Below are 16,324 nucleotides of genomic sequence, written 5' to 3' on the forward strand. Positions count from 1 at the left end.
CTCAGATTTTCCAGCATCTGTAGTTCCTACTATCTCTTTATTACCTTACCCACAGTTTATATATTATAGCATTTTTCTTCCTTTCACTCAAGAAAACATTGTTTTACTGTATCTGCCTGCTCCTGCTCCACTGAACTTATCTCCGCTTACCTTGACTCTATTTTCTCCCCCCTGGTTCAGGAAATCCCCACCTACGTCTGGGACACCAGCCACACCCTCCACTTCCTCCAAGATTTCCAATTCCCTGGCCCCAACACCTCATCTTCACTATGGACATCCAATCCCTATACACTTGCACTCCCCATGCGGATGGCCTAAAAGCCCTCCACTTCTTCCTCTCCTGCAGGCCCACCAGTCCCCCTCCACTAACACCCTCATCCACTTAACTGAAGTCATCCTTACCCTTAACAACTTCTCTTTCAACTCCTCCCACTTCCTACAGACTAAGGGGATGGCCATGGGAACCTGCATGGGCCCAAGTTATGCCTGCCTCTTCATAGGATACATGGAACAGTCCCTCTTCTGCTGCTATACTGGCACTATATCCCACCTCTTCCTCCACTATATCGATGACTCCCATGAGGAGCTCGAACAGTTCATCCACTTCACCAACACCTTCTACCCCAACCTTAAGTTCACCTGGACCATCTCTGATACCTCTCTCTCCTTTCTGGACCTCTCTGTCTCCATCTCTGGTGACGGCCTTAAAATCGACTCCCACAGCTACCTAAACTACACCTTCTCTCACTCACCTTGCTGTAAGAATGCGATCCCCTACTCCCAATTCCTCCACTTCCACTGCATCTGCTCCCAAGATGAGGCGTTCCACTGCCGAACATTCCAGATATCCTCTTATTTCAGACAATGGCAAAGTTTCATGAAGAAGAGATGGAAACCCACAATATCTCTTTCAAATGGTCAGCATAGCAATCAAAGTGGCCAGTCCAACATGGACCCTGCTGTGGCTGTGTAGGCCAACAGGAAAATCTCACAAAATTTACTCCCTTTTACCTGAGAAGAGTGCAAGCAGCTAGGAAGTTAATGCCTGGGGACAACGGCAAAAAGGCTTGGAGCCCCATTTGATCCTGTTATCAGAAGTCTTGAAGCCCACAGAAAAATCATGCCCTCAGGATGCAATATAGGAATATAGCACCAATTTGGGCATCAGAAAATTTTCAAATAACAATACAATAATGAGCAAATAAATTTTATTATTTTAGTGAAGTTGGTTTAGGATAAAGATTGCCTAGGACACAAAGGATAACTGCACTGCATTTCTTCAAAATAGTTTTTTTTACTTTTGTAAACAATTGAGTCCCTTATATGTATCATATATTGAATGACTGTACAAGTTTTTTAGATTTTCAAAAGATGGTTAAAAGATGGAGTGAACCAAGTCAAAGAATGATAGGTGTCATATGGCTTTGTTCATATTGCAGTCATGTAGCAGTTGATGAACAAAGTGGATTAGCTGATGCGTGTGACACAGAGCAATGGAAAATATTACTCTGGCTTTGGCTATTTAAAAAATGACATAGAACTCTTCAAGAACTGCATGTTGCAGTGAAGATTAGATGACTGTAACTAATTAGCAAATGGAACAACTGTTTAAAAACTTGCCAACATGCCTGAATTGTGTGAAACTTTCCACAATTTCATGAACTTAAAAAGCATTATTCAAGAAATAATCCACAATGAATAAAGATGTTTATGTTACAGTCTGATATGGATGAAGATACATTACTGTTAATTCCATATAACTGGAAATGTTGTTCTGTGATTTCTCAAGTACAAAGCATACGTCTGAGTTTTTTAACAGGAAACAGATATCATAGTGATTCAGATAGCTTAACTAGATAATTCCAGCATGCTTTGATCACAGGAATAAGAAATAGTGGGAAATTTAAGAGATCAGTGAATAATGTAATAAAAGGATTATTGTATCTCTGGAGTTTAGATTTTGTTCTTATGTACATGATAAATTTTACAGATGTATGACAGATTACAAACTAATACTACTAGTAATTAACTGGGATCCTTTGTGATCAGAAATAGGGCATGAAGGGTAATAAAACAAGATGGTACTACAAGGTTAACCTGTCATTGTGACATTAATATGCTACTGGCAGTTTTAGCTGAAGGGAGAGAGATTATTGACTCTGTTATTAGTGAGCTGTAAAGCACAAATCAAAAGAACACAGTGATAAAACTGAATCTATTACCAATTTAATAAGCTACTCCTTTTCTATCAATATTCTGAGCCCTTGGATGACAACCAGCATAGGTATTCAAAATAATATCTGGCAACAGCAAACTTCATGTTAACATTTAAAGAACTATTACTGTATACTGAATAACTATCTCAGTTGAATATTTTTCGAACAAGAGCCAAAACATTTAGCAGCATTCTGATAGTGATGCAGAACAAGGTTGTGTATGGAGATCCAATGAAGTAATATAGTACTATTAACTCATATATCATTGTAACATTAGAATAAAAGTGTTTAAACACAGTTGCATAGCATTCATTTTTATTAACACATCTAAAATAAATAAGTTAACATCATGGCTGTGAACAGGTAAATTCTGGAGGAAGTTCATATTCATGGATTAAGTGTTTACACGTTAATTTAAACAGTAATTTATAAGCTATTATTCTTTGAAAATGGACTGGAATTGAAAAGATTCATTTAAAGCTACATGACCATGGGTCTGAGATATCATAGTTACTAAATGTATACATACAAATCTCAGCTGGATTGATTAGCTTTGACCTTTCATCTGTTTAAATCTAGCTCAGTTAAAACAGCACTGTTGTGGCTGGCATAGTTATCCTCAGCATTCATGAGGCAAGGAAGGAAGCCATTTATAAGAGTTCCTGCTTCGTACTTCTATTCGATGCACCGTGCTAAAAATATGCATTTTATTGACTGGTGAAGACAGAACATGGCTTAGATTCCTCCATTAGGCATTAGTTCACTGACACTCAGTACTGGTTAAAACATGAAAAAGAACCACTTGATTCCAATAGCATGCCCATGTACAGAAAGTCATACAACAATGGTCTGAAATAATGAATGAGCTCCTACATGACTGCTTGGAGGCATGGGACTGGTCCATAGTCAAGAACTCAACAGCTAACCTAAATGAGAATGCTACTACCATCACAGACTTCATCAGTAAATGTGTAGATGGCTGCATGCCAAAGAAGTTAATCTGGCTAACTGTGCCAGCAGTTCTGAGGAAGGGTCACCGGACCCGAAACGTTAACTCCGTTTTATCCTTCACAGATGCTGCCAGACCTGCTGAGCTTTTCCAGCAACTTTGTTTTTGTTCCTGATTTACAGCATCCACAATTCTTTCAGTTTTTATTTAAGTTAATCTGAGTGTTCCCCAACCAGAAACCAAGGATGAACCGCAAGATCCATCCCTTACTGAAGTCCATGTTTGAGATGTTCAAGTCAGATGATCCTGACCTACATAGAAAATCTAAGTACAATCTTTGCAAAGCCATCAGAGATGCCAGACTAAACTAGAGGATCAGACTAACCACACGAACACATGTCGACTATGGCAAAGCTTACATGATAGAATCGGCTACAAAGCAAAGTTGAGTAGAATTGCTGGCAACAATGCATTCCTCCCTGATCAGCTCAAAGTATTCTATACTCATTTTGAACAGAAGGTCAGTGAAATGATGTAATTCCCACAGGAAGTAGTTGATGCCAAAACACAATGTATTCAGGAGGCGACTAGATATAGCACTTGGGCGAATGGCATCAAAGGTTATGGGGAGAAAGCAGGATAAGGCTATTGAGTTGCCCAAACAGCCTCGAGTGCACCAGTACCCATAGTCACTGCCATAGATGTCAGATCAGTCTTATTGAGAGTGTACCCATTGAAAGTGACTGGCCCGGTTGGAGTCTTTGGTTGTGCACTCAGATACTGTGCAGACCAGCTGGCAGGAGTATTCGCAGACATCTTTAACCTCTCCTTACTGTGATGTGAGATTCCCACCTGCTTCAAGAAGACCATTATCATCTCAGTGTCAAAGAAAAATCAGGCAGTGTGCCTTAATGACTATTGCCCAGTGGCTCTGACATCCATCAACTCTAGGCTTTGATCCACTACAATTAACCTACCATTGCAACAGATTCACAGCAGAACTATCTCCCTTGCCTTACACTCATTCCTGGAACATCTGGATAACAAGGATACCTACATCAGACTTCTATTTACTAACTTGAGCTCCACCTTCAACATCATAATTCAAATAAACTCATCTCCAAACTCCGAGACCTAGAACTCTGCTCCCCACTCTGCAACTGGATATTCAACTTCCTGACCCATAGACTGCAAACAGTAAGGATAGGCGACAACACCTCCTCCACAATAATCCTCAACATTGGTGAACCGCAAGGCTGCCTACTCAGCCCCTCACTATGATCCTTATACTCACGACTGTGTGGCACACAAAGTGACTGGCCTAGTTGGAGTCTTTGCCTGTGCACTCAGATACTGTGTGAGTTAGAAGACTCCAACCGGGCCAGTCACCTTCTGTGGGTTCACTCTCAATAAGGTCGATCTGACGTCTGCAGTGGTGACTATGGGTACAGGGGCACCCGAGGCTGTTTGGGCAGGTGATATCATTTCACTGACCTGTTCACAATGAACATAGAATACATTGAGCTGATTGAGGAGGAATGCATTGTTGCTAGCAATTCTACTTGACTTTGCTTTGTAGCCCATTATATCACGTAAGCCTTGCCACAGTCTGCAACTGTGTGGCCTAACTCCATTTACGAATTTGCTGACGACACCACCATAGTGGTAGATGCAGGGAGGATGTTCCCGGTGGCAGGTGTGTCCAGAACCAGGGGTCACAGTATGAGGATTCAGGGTAGATGATTTAGGCCAGAGATCAGGAGACATTTCTTCACCCAAAGAGTGGTGAGCCTGTGGAATTCATTACCACAGGAAGTAGTTGATGCCAAAACACTGAATGCATTCAAGAGGCGACTAGATATAGCACTTGGGATGCATGGCATCAAAGGTTATGGGGAGAGAGCAGAATTAGGCTATTGAGTTGGATGATCAGCCATGGTTGTGAAGAATGCTGGAGTAGCTTGAAAGGCTGAATGGCCTCATCCTGCTCCTATCTTCTATGTTTCTACCTCAAACAACAACAGGACAGAGAATGGGAAAGAGACGGACAGCTTCGTGACACGGTGTAAAGACAACAATCTCTTCCTCAATGTCTGCAAAAGGAAGGAGCTGGCCATTGACTTCAGGAAGCCCACAATGACACTTACCAATTTCTTCCCTTACTAAACTCTTACTAAACCCTTCCCATCCTGGTTATACTGTCTTCCATCCTCTTCCGTTGGCTAAAAGCTACAAAATTTTGAGAACACATACCAACAGATTGAGAACAGCTTCTTCCCCACTGGTAACAGACTAATGAATGGACTTCCTATACATTAGAATTGATCTTTCTCTGCAGCTTCTTTATAGCTGTAACACTATATTCTGCATTCTGTTCTATTAACCTGATGTGGTTATGTAAGGTATGATTTGCCTGGATAGCACACAATACTTTTCACTGTATCTTGGTACATGTGAAAATAACTAATCAAATCAAATGTCTGATAAATGAGTCAGATAAATCTGCCTGTCATGTGGCTCAAGTAGCAATGTTTGTTACAAAGGGTTTATTTAATTTAAATTACTCATCATGAGGTATGCCATCTTGGAGTCACTGGAATATAAAGAGAACCCATTTATGTTCTTCTCTGCAACGGTGGTCTGAGTCTTCCCTTGGCTTGACAAGCAGTAGGATATCCTCCAAAGTGGCACAGTGCACACTAGAGTTCACCATAAAGTGTGTGAGGTGTTCATAAGCTCCTGATCACTGTATGGACTTTAAACATCCATTTGAAATTTAACTCTGGTTGACCAGATTCCCTGGGCCTCTGGGGAGACTGCCAGCTAAAGAAAGGTTGAATTGATGGAATAAGGACCTAAGTATCCTCTCATTTACCTTCTGGATCCATTTCATAGAATCATAGAATCCCTATAGGGCTCAAAGTGGCCATTTGACCCATCACTGACCCTATGAAAAGCATCCCACCCAGACCCACCCCCCTACCCTGTCGCTGTAACTCTGCATTTCCCGTGGCTAATTCACCTAGCCTGCACATCTCTGGACACCATGGGCAATTTTGCCTGGCCAATCCACCTGACCTGCATATCTTTGGACTGTGGGAGGAAACCAGTGCAACAGAAGGAAACCCATGCAGACATGGGGAGAATGTACAAACTCCACACAAAACATCTGACCCTCTCCCCATAAACCTGATTTTCCTCCAGTTGTTCTGAACTTCACTTGAAATCCTTCCAATTGTCCCACTGAGGAACTGCATTGCAGAGCCCTTGTGGTGCAGTGGTAGTGTCCACACTTCCAAGCCAAGAAACCCTGGTTCAAGTCCCACCTGCTCCAAAGTTGTGTTATAACATCTCTGAACAGGTTGATGAGAAAATATCTAACCTGCATTGTGGAAGGCATAATGTTATGGATGAAATGTAGACATAGAAGAGCACAGATTTATGATCGGTTTAAGTGCCATGATTGGAAATCATTTAAATCCCCAACCCTTTAAAATTGAATAAAAAGAGTCTGCAGCTTTCACGTGGGCTTAAACAAAAACACCAGCTTTCAGCATGTATTAATTAACAAGCTATCTGGTCCAAATTAAACAAACAAACAAACATTTGTTTAGATTCCTCCAGTTTGATAATTACAGTAGGGCCCATTCTGAATTCTTGATTTTGTTTCTAATGGTCCAAGAATCACTTAGCTCAACACCAGGCACATAGACATTTTGATTGATAGATTCAAAGATGTTATTAAATAATTAACTGCCTTTAATGTGATCAATGATTTGATTTTATTTTTATACAAGATTGATCACTTTAGGTTAATTACATTTTTGAATGGCTTTCATGAATATGATTGTTTTTCAGTTTTGACTGTGTTTGACTGAAAGGACTGTTAGATTATTAGATTTATTTTCACGTCCTCATGATTTCTGTGACTTGATCATAGTGGATAAAGGGTGAATGGTTATGCAGTGTACATGGGGGCATGGCGACGACATGAGGTTTGAGGGTGCATTGGAAATATGATGTCATGGAAAACTTATTTTTTCAGAGGGCATGAGGGAGTATAGGAATGAAAGAGAAAATGTGGAGCAGTGGGCAGAAGGATGGGTGTGACAGATGAGTACTAGAGGGCTGAGCAATCTTTAATACAATTGGAGTAAAGTCCAGTGAACTGAAGCAGGTCTTCCATCCAGCCCTCTCAGCATGTGCCTGCCTCTGTGGCTGATCCTAAACAGCTTCTGAATGCAGTGGGCAGACTCTATTTGAAACCTGCCTGCCTGGAACACAAACATGCCAGCTAGGAGACTGGTCTACTGGGATGTGAAATTTCCTAACTCAACCTTCCAACCTCTTCAATGAAAATTTAGTCCTGGACACATGTATGAGGGAGAAAGGGATAGAATGTTTTATGGATAGGATTCGGTGAAAAGTGTTGGGAGAAGTCTTGTCTATAGCATGAAACTAGTATGGGCCTGTAGGACTGAATGGCCTGCTTCTGAGCAGAAAATGTTTTGTAAGGTGGTTAAACCAAGATTATTTATTTATAATAAGATCAATAAAGGCTTTGCAAAAAGTGATAACGTCTGTTCTTTTTCTCCCAGGTAACAGTTATTTTTAACCTTGAGTAATCATTTCAATGTTACCACAGTTTCCATATCTACTGTTCTGCTTCTAATTGCTGAAATGAGAATAACTCGAGTCCTTAACCTGGAGATAAAATCATTTCCTGCAACTGGCAGTTCTGCCGCTGGACAATCCAGTAAGTGGGCCGCATGTCTATGTTTATGTATTGAAAATCTATCAGGGACTTCTCCTTATTTCAGTATAATTTAACCAATCAAATTCTAGCTGGCTAGGATTCCATTCCAAACAGTTTCCAGTAAATTTGGCACGCACTTCATTAGGAAGCTGGTAAAATAGTTTGCACTAAAAGATTTTGTCTTTGATTAGATAATACGTAATTGTTATTTCAGTTATGAATTACAAACGGAACAAGTAGATATGGTAATCCCAACAATGTCAGTTTAAAAATAAATGATAACTGGTAGAATCATATTCAATGCAAAGAAGAACTCATCTGTTACCCTAAGTTTTTGTCAAGAATAAAACCATTGGTAAAGTCAACGCTGGACTTGCAGCATATTGGGAGAGGGAAGCTTTTTAGGCTTAAAAAGTCAGGTCAGAATTAATGACCAATCAATAAACTCATGATGCACTAAGGTTATAGCTCCAGCTACTTCCCATCATACCAACTCTCACACACTCAACACCTCCCCACAGCAGCTATTTTGTTTTTGATACCAGCAATGGAAATGAATAAATCCTGAAAGAAGGGTAAGCAACCCTCAACCGGCGGACGTATGTTTCCTTGAAGACCTGTAGGAAGTGTTCCTGCTCCTCCTAGACCCCAGATACAGCTGTAATAGTGTTTGCCTTTTCCATATCAAAGTCCTCACTATTATTCAGTTGCCCAAGGTTTGCAGAAAAACATCCAGCCCTAGTTGCAGTGAGAAAAGAAATCGAATCCAAGGCACCAAGCCTCAATAAGAGAGTTAAATGACCAAATTTGGATTCCTGGAGCAGATTGTCCACTCCTTTTAAAATCAGAAGTAAAAGGGTTTGAGATCATTTTGAGCCTTATTTTAGTTTTTCCTTTAAAAAAACATCTCACCTAGCTCAAAACTATCTGATTTTGCGTTAAAATTTCTTGCCAAAACCACTAAATTCTATATGTCAGATTGTTGTACTGCACCCAGTTTATATTAATTTCAATCAATCCCTTCAAGTTTGGAGAGATGATTATTGTCAAAAACTTACAGATTTATATGTTGGGAGATTGCAGCAGACTAGCCTACTTAGGGCTAAAATTTTGGCCTTGCCAAATTCAGGAATGGAAGTGGTTGGAACCAGAATTTTAAAGCCACTTGGTGTGCCTATTTCTGAATCCCATTCTTGATATCAACCATCATACTTCATAAAACGTAGCTAGGAAATGTCCAGAGTCTCCTCAGTGAGCCAACCCTGACTCTTTGAAGAAAAAGTGCTTGAAGAACAAATTATTGATCATCAATATTCAGTTAAAAACACTGAAAGCCCAACCGGTCATAACACACATTGTCCTAATGCAGGAAAACTTGGCAGCCAACCTCAAAAACCAAGAAAATTCCTGACAGTACCAGTATGATTTCCCACTACGTGTGATCTGTGGGTGAAGCTTTTTCCTGCACCAGTCCAATTCAGTGCATGTGAATGCTCTGGAAGCATGCTCCATCCAGCACAACTCATTCTTTTCGAAGTTAAAATGAGGACTATTCTGTATTTTTATACATTTTTAATAAAAAATTTACAAGTTTTTTTATAAGTACCTTAATTAGACCATACCTGATTGTACGAGAGAAGTTGGGCTTGTTTCAAGGTTTTCAATAACTTCCTCTGTAACCAACAACCAGAAGGTATACAGAAACAGTTCAGAGAAACTGACAATTCCATTGTCCTCCTAGCCCCTAAAAAGCTCTTGGCCTCTGTCAGCACTACCTTCCAGCAGCATGAAATTGTGGATACAGATACAAGTTTACAATAAGAAACAGAGTGATATTTATGGCATCAAACCAGGCTTTTTAGCCTAACATGACTGATATCATTGAATGAAAGATGAGTGATCCAACTAATCTCAGTGCGTAATCTGTAGCCTTTAAAAGTTATGACACTTTTATATAGCCAATTGTATATCGAAGCATTTCTAAATGTGATGAGGGTTCTATCTCGAGCATCCCTCTAGCAAGAATTCCAGATACACTGTGTGAAAAATATCTTGCCTCAATTCCTGTCTAATTCTGCTACTAATTACTTTACGTCTAGATCCCCTGGAACTGACAACCCTGCTAACAGAATTAGGTGCTTTCAATCCACTTTGTCCAGGTGTCTCATAATTTTATACCTTCAACTAAATCTGTGATTCAATCTCCTCTGTTTCAAATTAAATAGTCCCAGCCTATCCAAGCTTTCCTCGTAGCAAAAATCCTCTGTTCCTGCAACATCCTTATAAATGTCTGTACCCTCTCATGTGATCACTTCCCTCCTGTATCATGTTTTGAGACTTTTATACAGTAAAGTCACGATAATCCCGGAGGACCATAGGGCTACTCTTTCATTAGAGAGAGATCACTGATAGTCGTTAAACCTGAAGGTCACCACACCTCAGGTGAGGAGTGAGCTTCAGAAGGTAGGTAACCTTCATAGTAACCTCAGTTAGTATGAGAATTGAACCTGCATTGTATTCATCTTTTTGGATTGCAAACCAGCTGTATGTCTACTGAGCTAATAAACTCCTGTAGTGTTATGTTGCATTTTAAATGCAGCCTAACTAGTTTTTGTTTATATAGTTCTAGCACTGCTCTTATATTCTATGCCTCAGTTACTAATGAAGAAAACCTCATATATTTCCTTATATTTACTTTGTATGACTCATCTGGTTACCTTCAGGAATTTTTAAACATGCTCTCCAAGATGCTGCTGTTCTTTTACCATTTCTCAGTAACACACCATTTAATGTGTAGTCTCTGACCTTGTTTGCCTTCCCCAAAAGTATCATCTCACAGTTCCCTTCAATTGCCACTTTATTCGTCATCCAGCCACTCCAATTACATTTTTATACAGGCTACAGTTTTCTTCCTCACTACGACTGAAAATGGTTCTCATAAAAGATGAGTACATCTTAGGTACAGGAGTTCCTGCCATGGAAGCATGTCAGCTGGGAAGGGATAAACCTATTCTCAAGAAAGCAATCAACACGCATCGAAACTCTGAGGTCATCTATCAATCATCAACTAGAACTCATTAATGGGAGAACAGGCAAGATTTTAAATTACACCAGAAGACATCCCAGACATAATCAGAACAGCATACTGGATAAAGGGAAGAAATATTTGCCAAAGAGTCAGCAGAAAGATCAAGACTCAAGGCAGTCTTATGGAAGCCAACACAGAGAAAGATAAAGGAACCTATCCAGTGTGGGGAAAGCAGTATTTCATCTGCAAACAGCTGAATTGCTTTGCACACAAGTATTTAGCTAGAAAGAAATAAAGTCTTTGGACCCCTGGAGAAAGGTCATCCAATGATTCTAACAATTCACTCTACATCATACAACAGGTTGGCATTGGTTAAAGGTGATAAATGGCTTACAGTTAGAATAAGGACTGCACAAAGGGAGAGCAAAGTGAACATGAAATTTCAAATAGACACTAATGCTTTGGGCAACATTATGCATTTCACAGACCTGTGCGAAGTGGCTTAAGATGGTAACCCAATAATGAAACCCTTGAAAGTAAACTCGAGGCTAAATCTTGCAACAATACTTGTTACATGAGGAGAAATGAAGTTAAGAACTGAATGAATTGGGAATAATGAAGGTCAGAAGGTCTTGATGGTAGATGTTAAGCAAAATCCACTTAACTCAGGGGAAGTAAGTCCAATGGTTGCACTGATAACCATACATGTGCCAAAAGAGATTTGCAGCGCTTCAAAGACACCAAGCTATTGACTGCGAAGAGATTACAAGGGTGTTATTGGAGGGAGTATCATTTTAAAATAGATGACAGTGTTTAATCAACTCAATATCTGGCAAAGAGAGTTCGAGCACTCTCAAGTACAGCCTGAAAGACAAGGTTGGGGATCTACCACCACGATAGAGTCCCCAGAACCAAGAGATCCTAAAAATTGAAAGAAAGATAAGAAAGCCAAGAAATCATTTTTTCAGGACCTGGCAGGTAAAGGTAAGCAAATAAAAGCAGGAAAGGCAATCATCACAGATCAGCAGAAAATAAAGTGTGATAAGAAAAAAAGAAAGGATCAAGAAGAAAAAGATGCTAACAAGAAACCTGAATTCAAGTATATTGGTCATTTACTGACAGCAAAAAAGACTTTGTCTGTGCCCTGACTAGGTGAGAATTGTAGCAGAAGTGGAGTGGCCAACAAAGTTCTTGTCCAATTCATCATTTGAGTTTGAACCTTTTCGCCAGATCATTGCTTAGGATGTGCACTCCTCATGGAATCAGAACAACAAGCAACTTTCATTGGACTCAAACACTAGTGATGACAACACCAGTGATGAGGTAACACACTTGTCAATGATGAAGTCACCTTGCAGTGTGTTGCCAGTGAAGCAAGATTTGGAGCAACCCTTATGCATCATGGACAATTAGTTCCATTTGCATCCAGGGCATTAAAGCAAACTGACTGATGCTTTGTTCAGACAGCTCTTATTTTTACTTGTGAGCAGTTCAATCAAAACCTGTTTGACAAGGACAAAGTGACAGTCAAGTATATCACAAAACAATTCAAAACATCTTCCTCAAGCTGCTTCTACCTGGTCCAAAGCATCTGTAAAGAATATTATTTCATCAATAGAGCTATCATCTGGACATGAAATACACTAAAGGAAACAAAAGTTTATTTGCTGGCACGGTGATGAGAGCAGCACTCCCTCTGAAGCAAGTTGAGGATGCTAAAGCAGAGAATGAAATCTTCTGGAGTCAAATAAGGAACAACAACTAGACAAGGCCAGAAGCCATCAACCCTTCAGAGACACTGAAATTGAAAAACAAGTATCTTTCTCAAATCAAGCAAACTATGCAACAACACGCAACTCTTCAAATGCTATAGGAAGTGTGATAAAAGGATGGTCTGAAACCGTTCAGGCACATCTATTGACATAACTGATTATTAGGTATACAGAAATGAAGTGATAACAGAAGATCATTGAATCATAGAATCCCTACAGTGTGAAAGGAGGCCATTTGGTCCATTGAGTCCATATTGACCCTCCAAAGGGCATCCCACCCAGACCCAACACCACCCCCCCATCCTACTCCTGTCACCCTGCATTTCCTGTGGCTAATCCAAAGCCTGCAAATCCCTAAATACTATGGGCAATTTAACGTAGCCAATCCACCTAACCGGAGCAACTAGAGGAAACTCACACAGACGTGGTGAGATTGTGCAAACTCCACACAGTCACCCGAGACTGGAATCAAACCCTGGTCCACGGCGTAGCGAGACAGAACTCTGCCACCATGCCGCTCAAGATGATGTCTTGTGCAAAGCAATTAGCCATTATTGCTCAGGAGATGAGAACAGAGATGCTGAAAAACATCCATGAAAGCCTTCAATGAATTCAGTCTAATTTGAGGAAGGCAAGAGAAGTGCTCTATTAACCAAACATGAGCAATGTGACCAAAGACTCCATCAGCCATACAGTCATAGAATCATAGAGATGTACAACACAGAAACAGACCCTTCAGTCCAACTCGTCCATGCCAACCTGATGACCTGAATTAATCTAGTTCCATTTGCCCAAATTTCACCTGTATCACTCTAAACCCTTCCTATTCATGTACCCATCAGATGCCTTTTAAATGTTGCAAATGTACCTGCCTCCCCCACCTCCCCTAGCAGCTTATTCTATACACGCACCACCCTCAGCATAAAAAGGTTGCCCCTTAGATCCCTTTTAAATCTTTCCCCTCTCACCTTAAATCTATGACCTCAAGTTTTGGACTCCCCTACCGTGGGGAAAAGACCTTGGCTATTCACCCTATCCATGCTCCACAAGATTTTAGACACCTCTATAAGGTCACCCCTCAGCCTTCAATGCTCCAGGGAAATTCGCCCCAGCCTATTCAGCCTCTCCCAATAGCTAGCAATATCATTGTAATCTTTTCTGAACCTTTCAAGTTTCACAACATCTTTCCTATAACTGGTAGACCAGAATTAAATGTAGTATCCCAAAGGTGGCCCAACTAATTTCCTGTACAACAACATGACCTCCCAACTACTATACCGAATGCCTTCTTCACTGCCCTATCTCCCTGCAACCCCACTTTCAAGGAGCTATGAAACCTGCAAGAACCTGCACCCCACGGTCCCTTTCTTTAGCAACACACCCCCGGACCACCGTGCAGTCCTTGTAACAAATATTAAGCTAAGCAAGCTAAAGAGTCATTTATGTTACATAACATCTCAGTAAGATTATGAAAGCTTAAGGCGGCCTCTTCTTGCTTACTAGAATTAATTACATTGTCACTAACCACTGTTCCTACCACTAGGCATTAGACCAGCTTATGTCAGCAACTACCGTTGAAGTTATAAAATCCCTGAAACCAAATCTCACTCATTCCAGACATTGTGGTGAATGACAATGACTTTCTGTGCACAAGTAAAGAATTCAGCCATTTCACAAGGATTGCAAAATTCATATTTCATACTATCCCCAAAAAAATCGAAACGCTGAGTGGGTAGTGAAACAGATTAATGAAAACAAGCAAACCCAGTACAGATTTGCAAAAAGTAATCCTAAAGTGGAGAAATACTGCTACAGAAGACAGGGAAAGTTGTCTTGTCCAAACACTAATGTCATGCTGTACCCATGTTAGTCATACAGCCATACACTAAACCTTTCCTATTCATGCATCTGTCCAAATACTTTTGCAACAGTGGTAAAGATACCGAACAGCCAGGTGTGGTAACAGGCATGAATGACAAAAATTAATGTCAAACAATAGGAAGTCAAATTTTATCTTGATAAAACTACAAAGGTATTTGCAGAGCTCAGCATTGGAGAACCAGTCAGAATGCAAACTTTCAACACTCTCAACAATAGTTAGCCCATAAGGCAAATTGAGATCAGTATTCAGCAGTTACCTCCTCAATTATACTTGGTGAACATAAATGACCAAATGTGTTGTCACACGCACAGATACATACATGCAACTAAAGAAGCTGTTCCTTTGCTTTAGGCAGTTGATCAGGATCAAGATCTCACCATTTGCGCACAGAATGATCATCAATCGCAGAACTCCAGTAGAAATAGATCAGCAAAAACAGTTCCCCACAGATCCAGAGGGGATGAAGTTGGAGGGGCATGGGGTGGTGTCAAGTTGGATCCAGAGGGAGAAGGGGTAGTCTCAATTTAATTGAAATCATAAATACCTATTTCAACTGGAAGTTCCTTGATACAGTTCCTGGATAAATCCATCACAATCAGGTTCTGGAACATGACAATAAAAGATGGGATGTTTTCTATACTTGTTTTCTTAATATACCATTCTTTTAGATAAGTCTTGTCCTTCAATGTTTCAGGAAGTTCCTGCAGCAAAAATAATATACAATCACATCACAAAGCAAATAATTTTCAGTTCAGCAATGAATTGGACATCTACAAATCACTCAAACAATCTATTGAGCTCCTTTAAGTGTTGTCTGACCGCTTTGTGAAGAATATTGCCATGGGTGACAAATAAATCAATTTGTTCGTATATTTTCCTAAGTTGTCTATCGGGACATAAACATAATCTGAGCTTTGAGAAAAGAAACAGCAATTCTCTCCTTATCCCATGTTTGCAAGGCCCGGTGGAAACTCAAAATACTCACAAAAGTCCTTTTGGAAAATAACTTTTCATTAGTTCATATTGTACCTACTTATTACATCTTTATTGGTAATATGTATTGTCTTTTTTATGTTTGTCAATTGCTCACTGGTACAATTCAGTTCTCATAGTATACATATTAATGTCAGTCAGCATTTCTTAATTAATACTGAAAGGTCCTTAAGTTGGTTTTTAATCATTATGTTTTTCTTTTACTTTAGCTACTTGCCATGTGTGACTCTTAAGATGGATTTTAACTTGGCAAGGATTATACAGACGAGAGGATTAAAATGCCAGGGTATTGGCATGGATGGGATCACACGACGTTTACAACATTAACCATGCCTGCCATCTTGTGCTGATGGGAAGGATGATTTGGAGAACCCAACAGGACAAACCTTCCTTACATGCATGGAGCAGCTATGAAATAGATTTGAAATCTAAACTGCCTCATCAATTGAGCATAGACATCATTTTATACCTTAACTAAGGATTAATCTACAGTTGATTTTGGCAATCCACCCTCCCACCACCAACTCAAATGATACAGAATTTGGAAAAGATTTTTTAAAAATCAGTTTTCTAAATGTGGAAATATCCTCTGTTTGCAATGCTGGCACTTACTGCTAACTAACTACCTTGTTCTAAATTTTACTACTAGACCTTGTGGATAGATAGCACCTGATATTCTAATCATATCCTCCCCAGCTACATCTACTTTTGGCAAGTTCACTCTCTTC

General features: G+C 40.0%; 1 protein-coding gene across 1 annotated transcript in view; it reads right to left on the reverse strand.

The window, feature by feature from the left end:
• The window catches only part of LOC109918286 (leucine-rich repeat-containing protein 2), a 45,340-nt gene that overhangs the window by 24,937 nt on the left and 4,079 nt on the right, over positions 1 to 16,324 (reverse strand). The window contains exon 3 of the mRNA XM_048620580.1: positions 15,148 to 15,304. Within this exon, the coding sequence (XP_048476537.1) occupies positions 15,148 to 15,304 (157 nt within the window). The remainder of the gene's footprint in view (positions 1 to 15,147; positions 15,305 to 16,324) is intronic.

The sequence above is a fragment of the Rhincodon typus genome, chromosome 3 (assembly GCF_021869965.1).
Source record: "Rhincodon typus isolate 14 chromosome 3, sRhiTyp1.1, whole genome shotgun sequence".
Lineage (NCBI taxonomy): Eukaryota > Metazoa > Chordata > Chondrichthyes > Orectolobiformes > Rhincodontidae > Rhincodon > Rhincodon typus.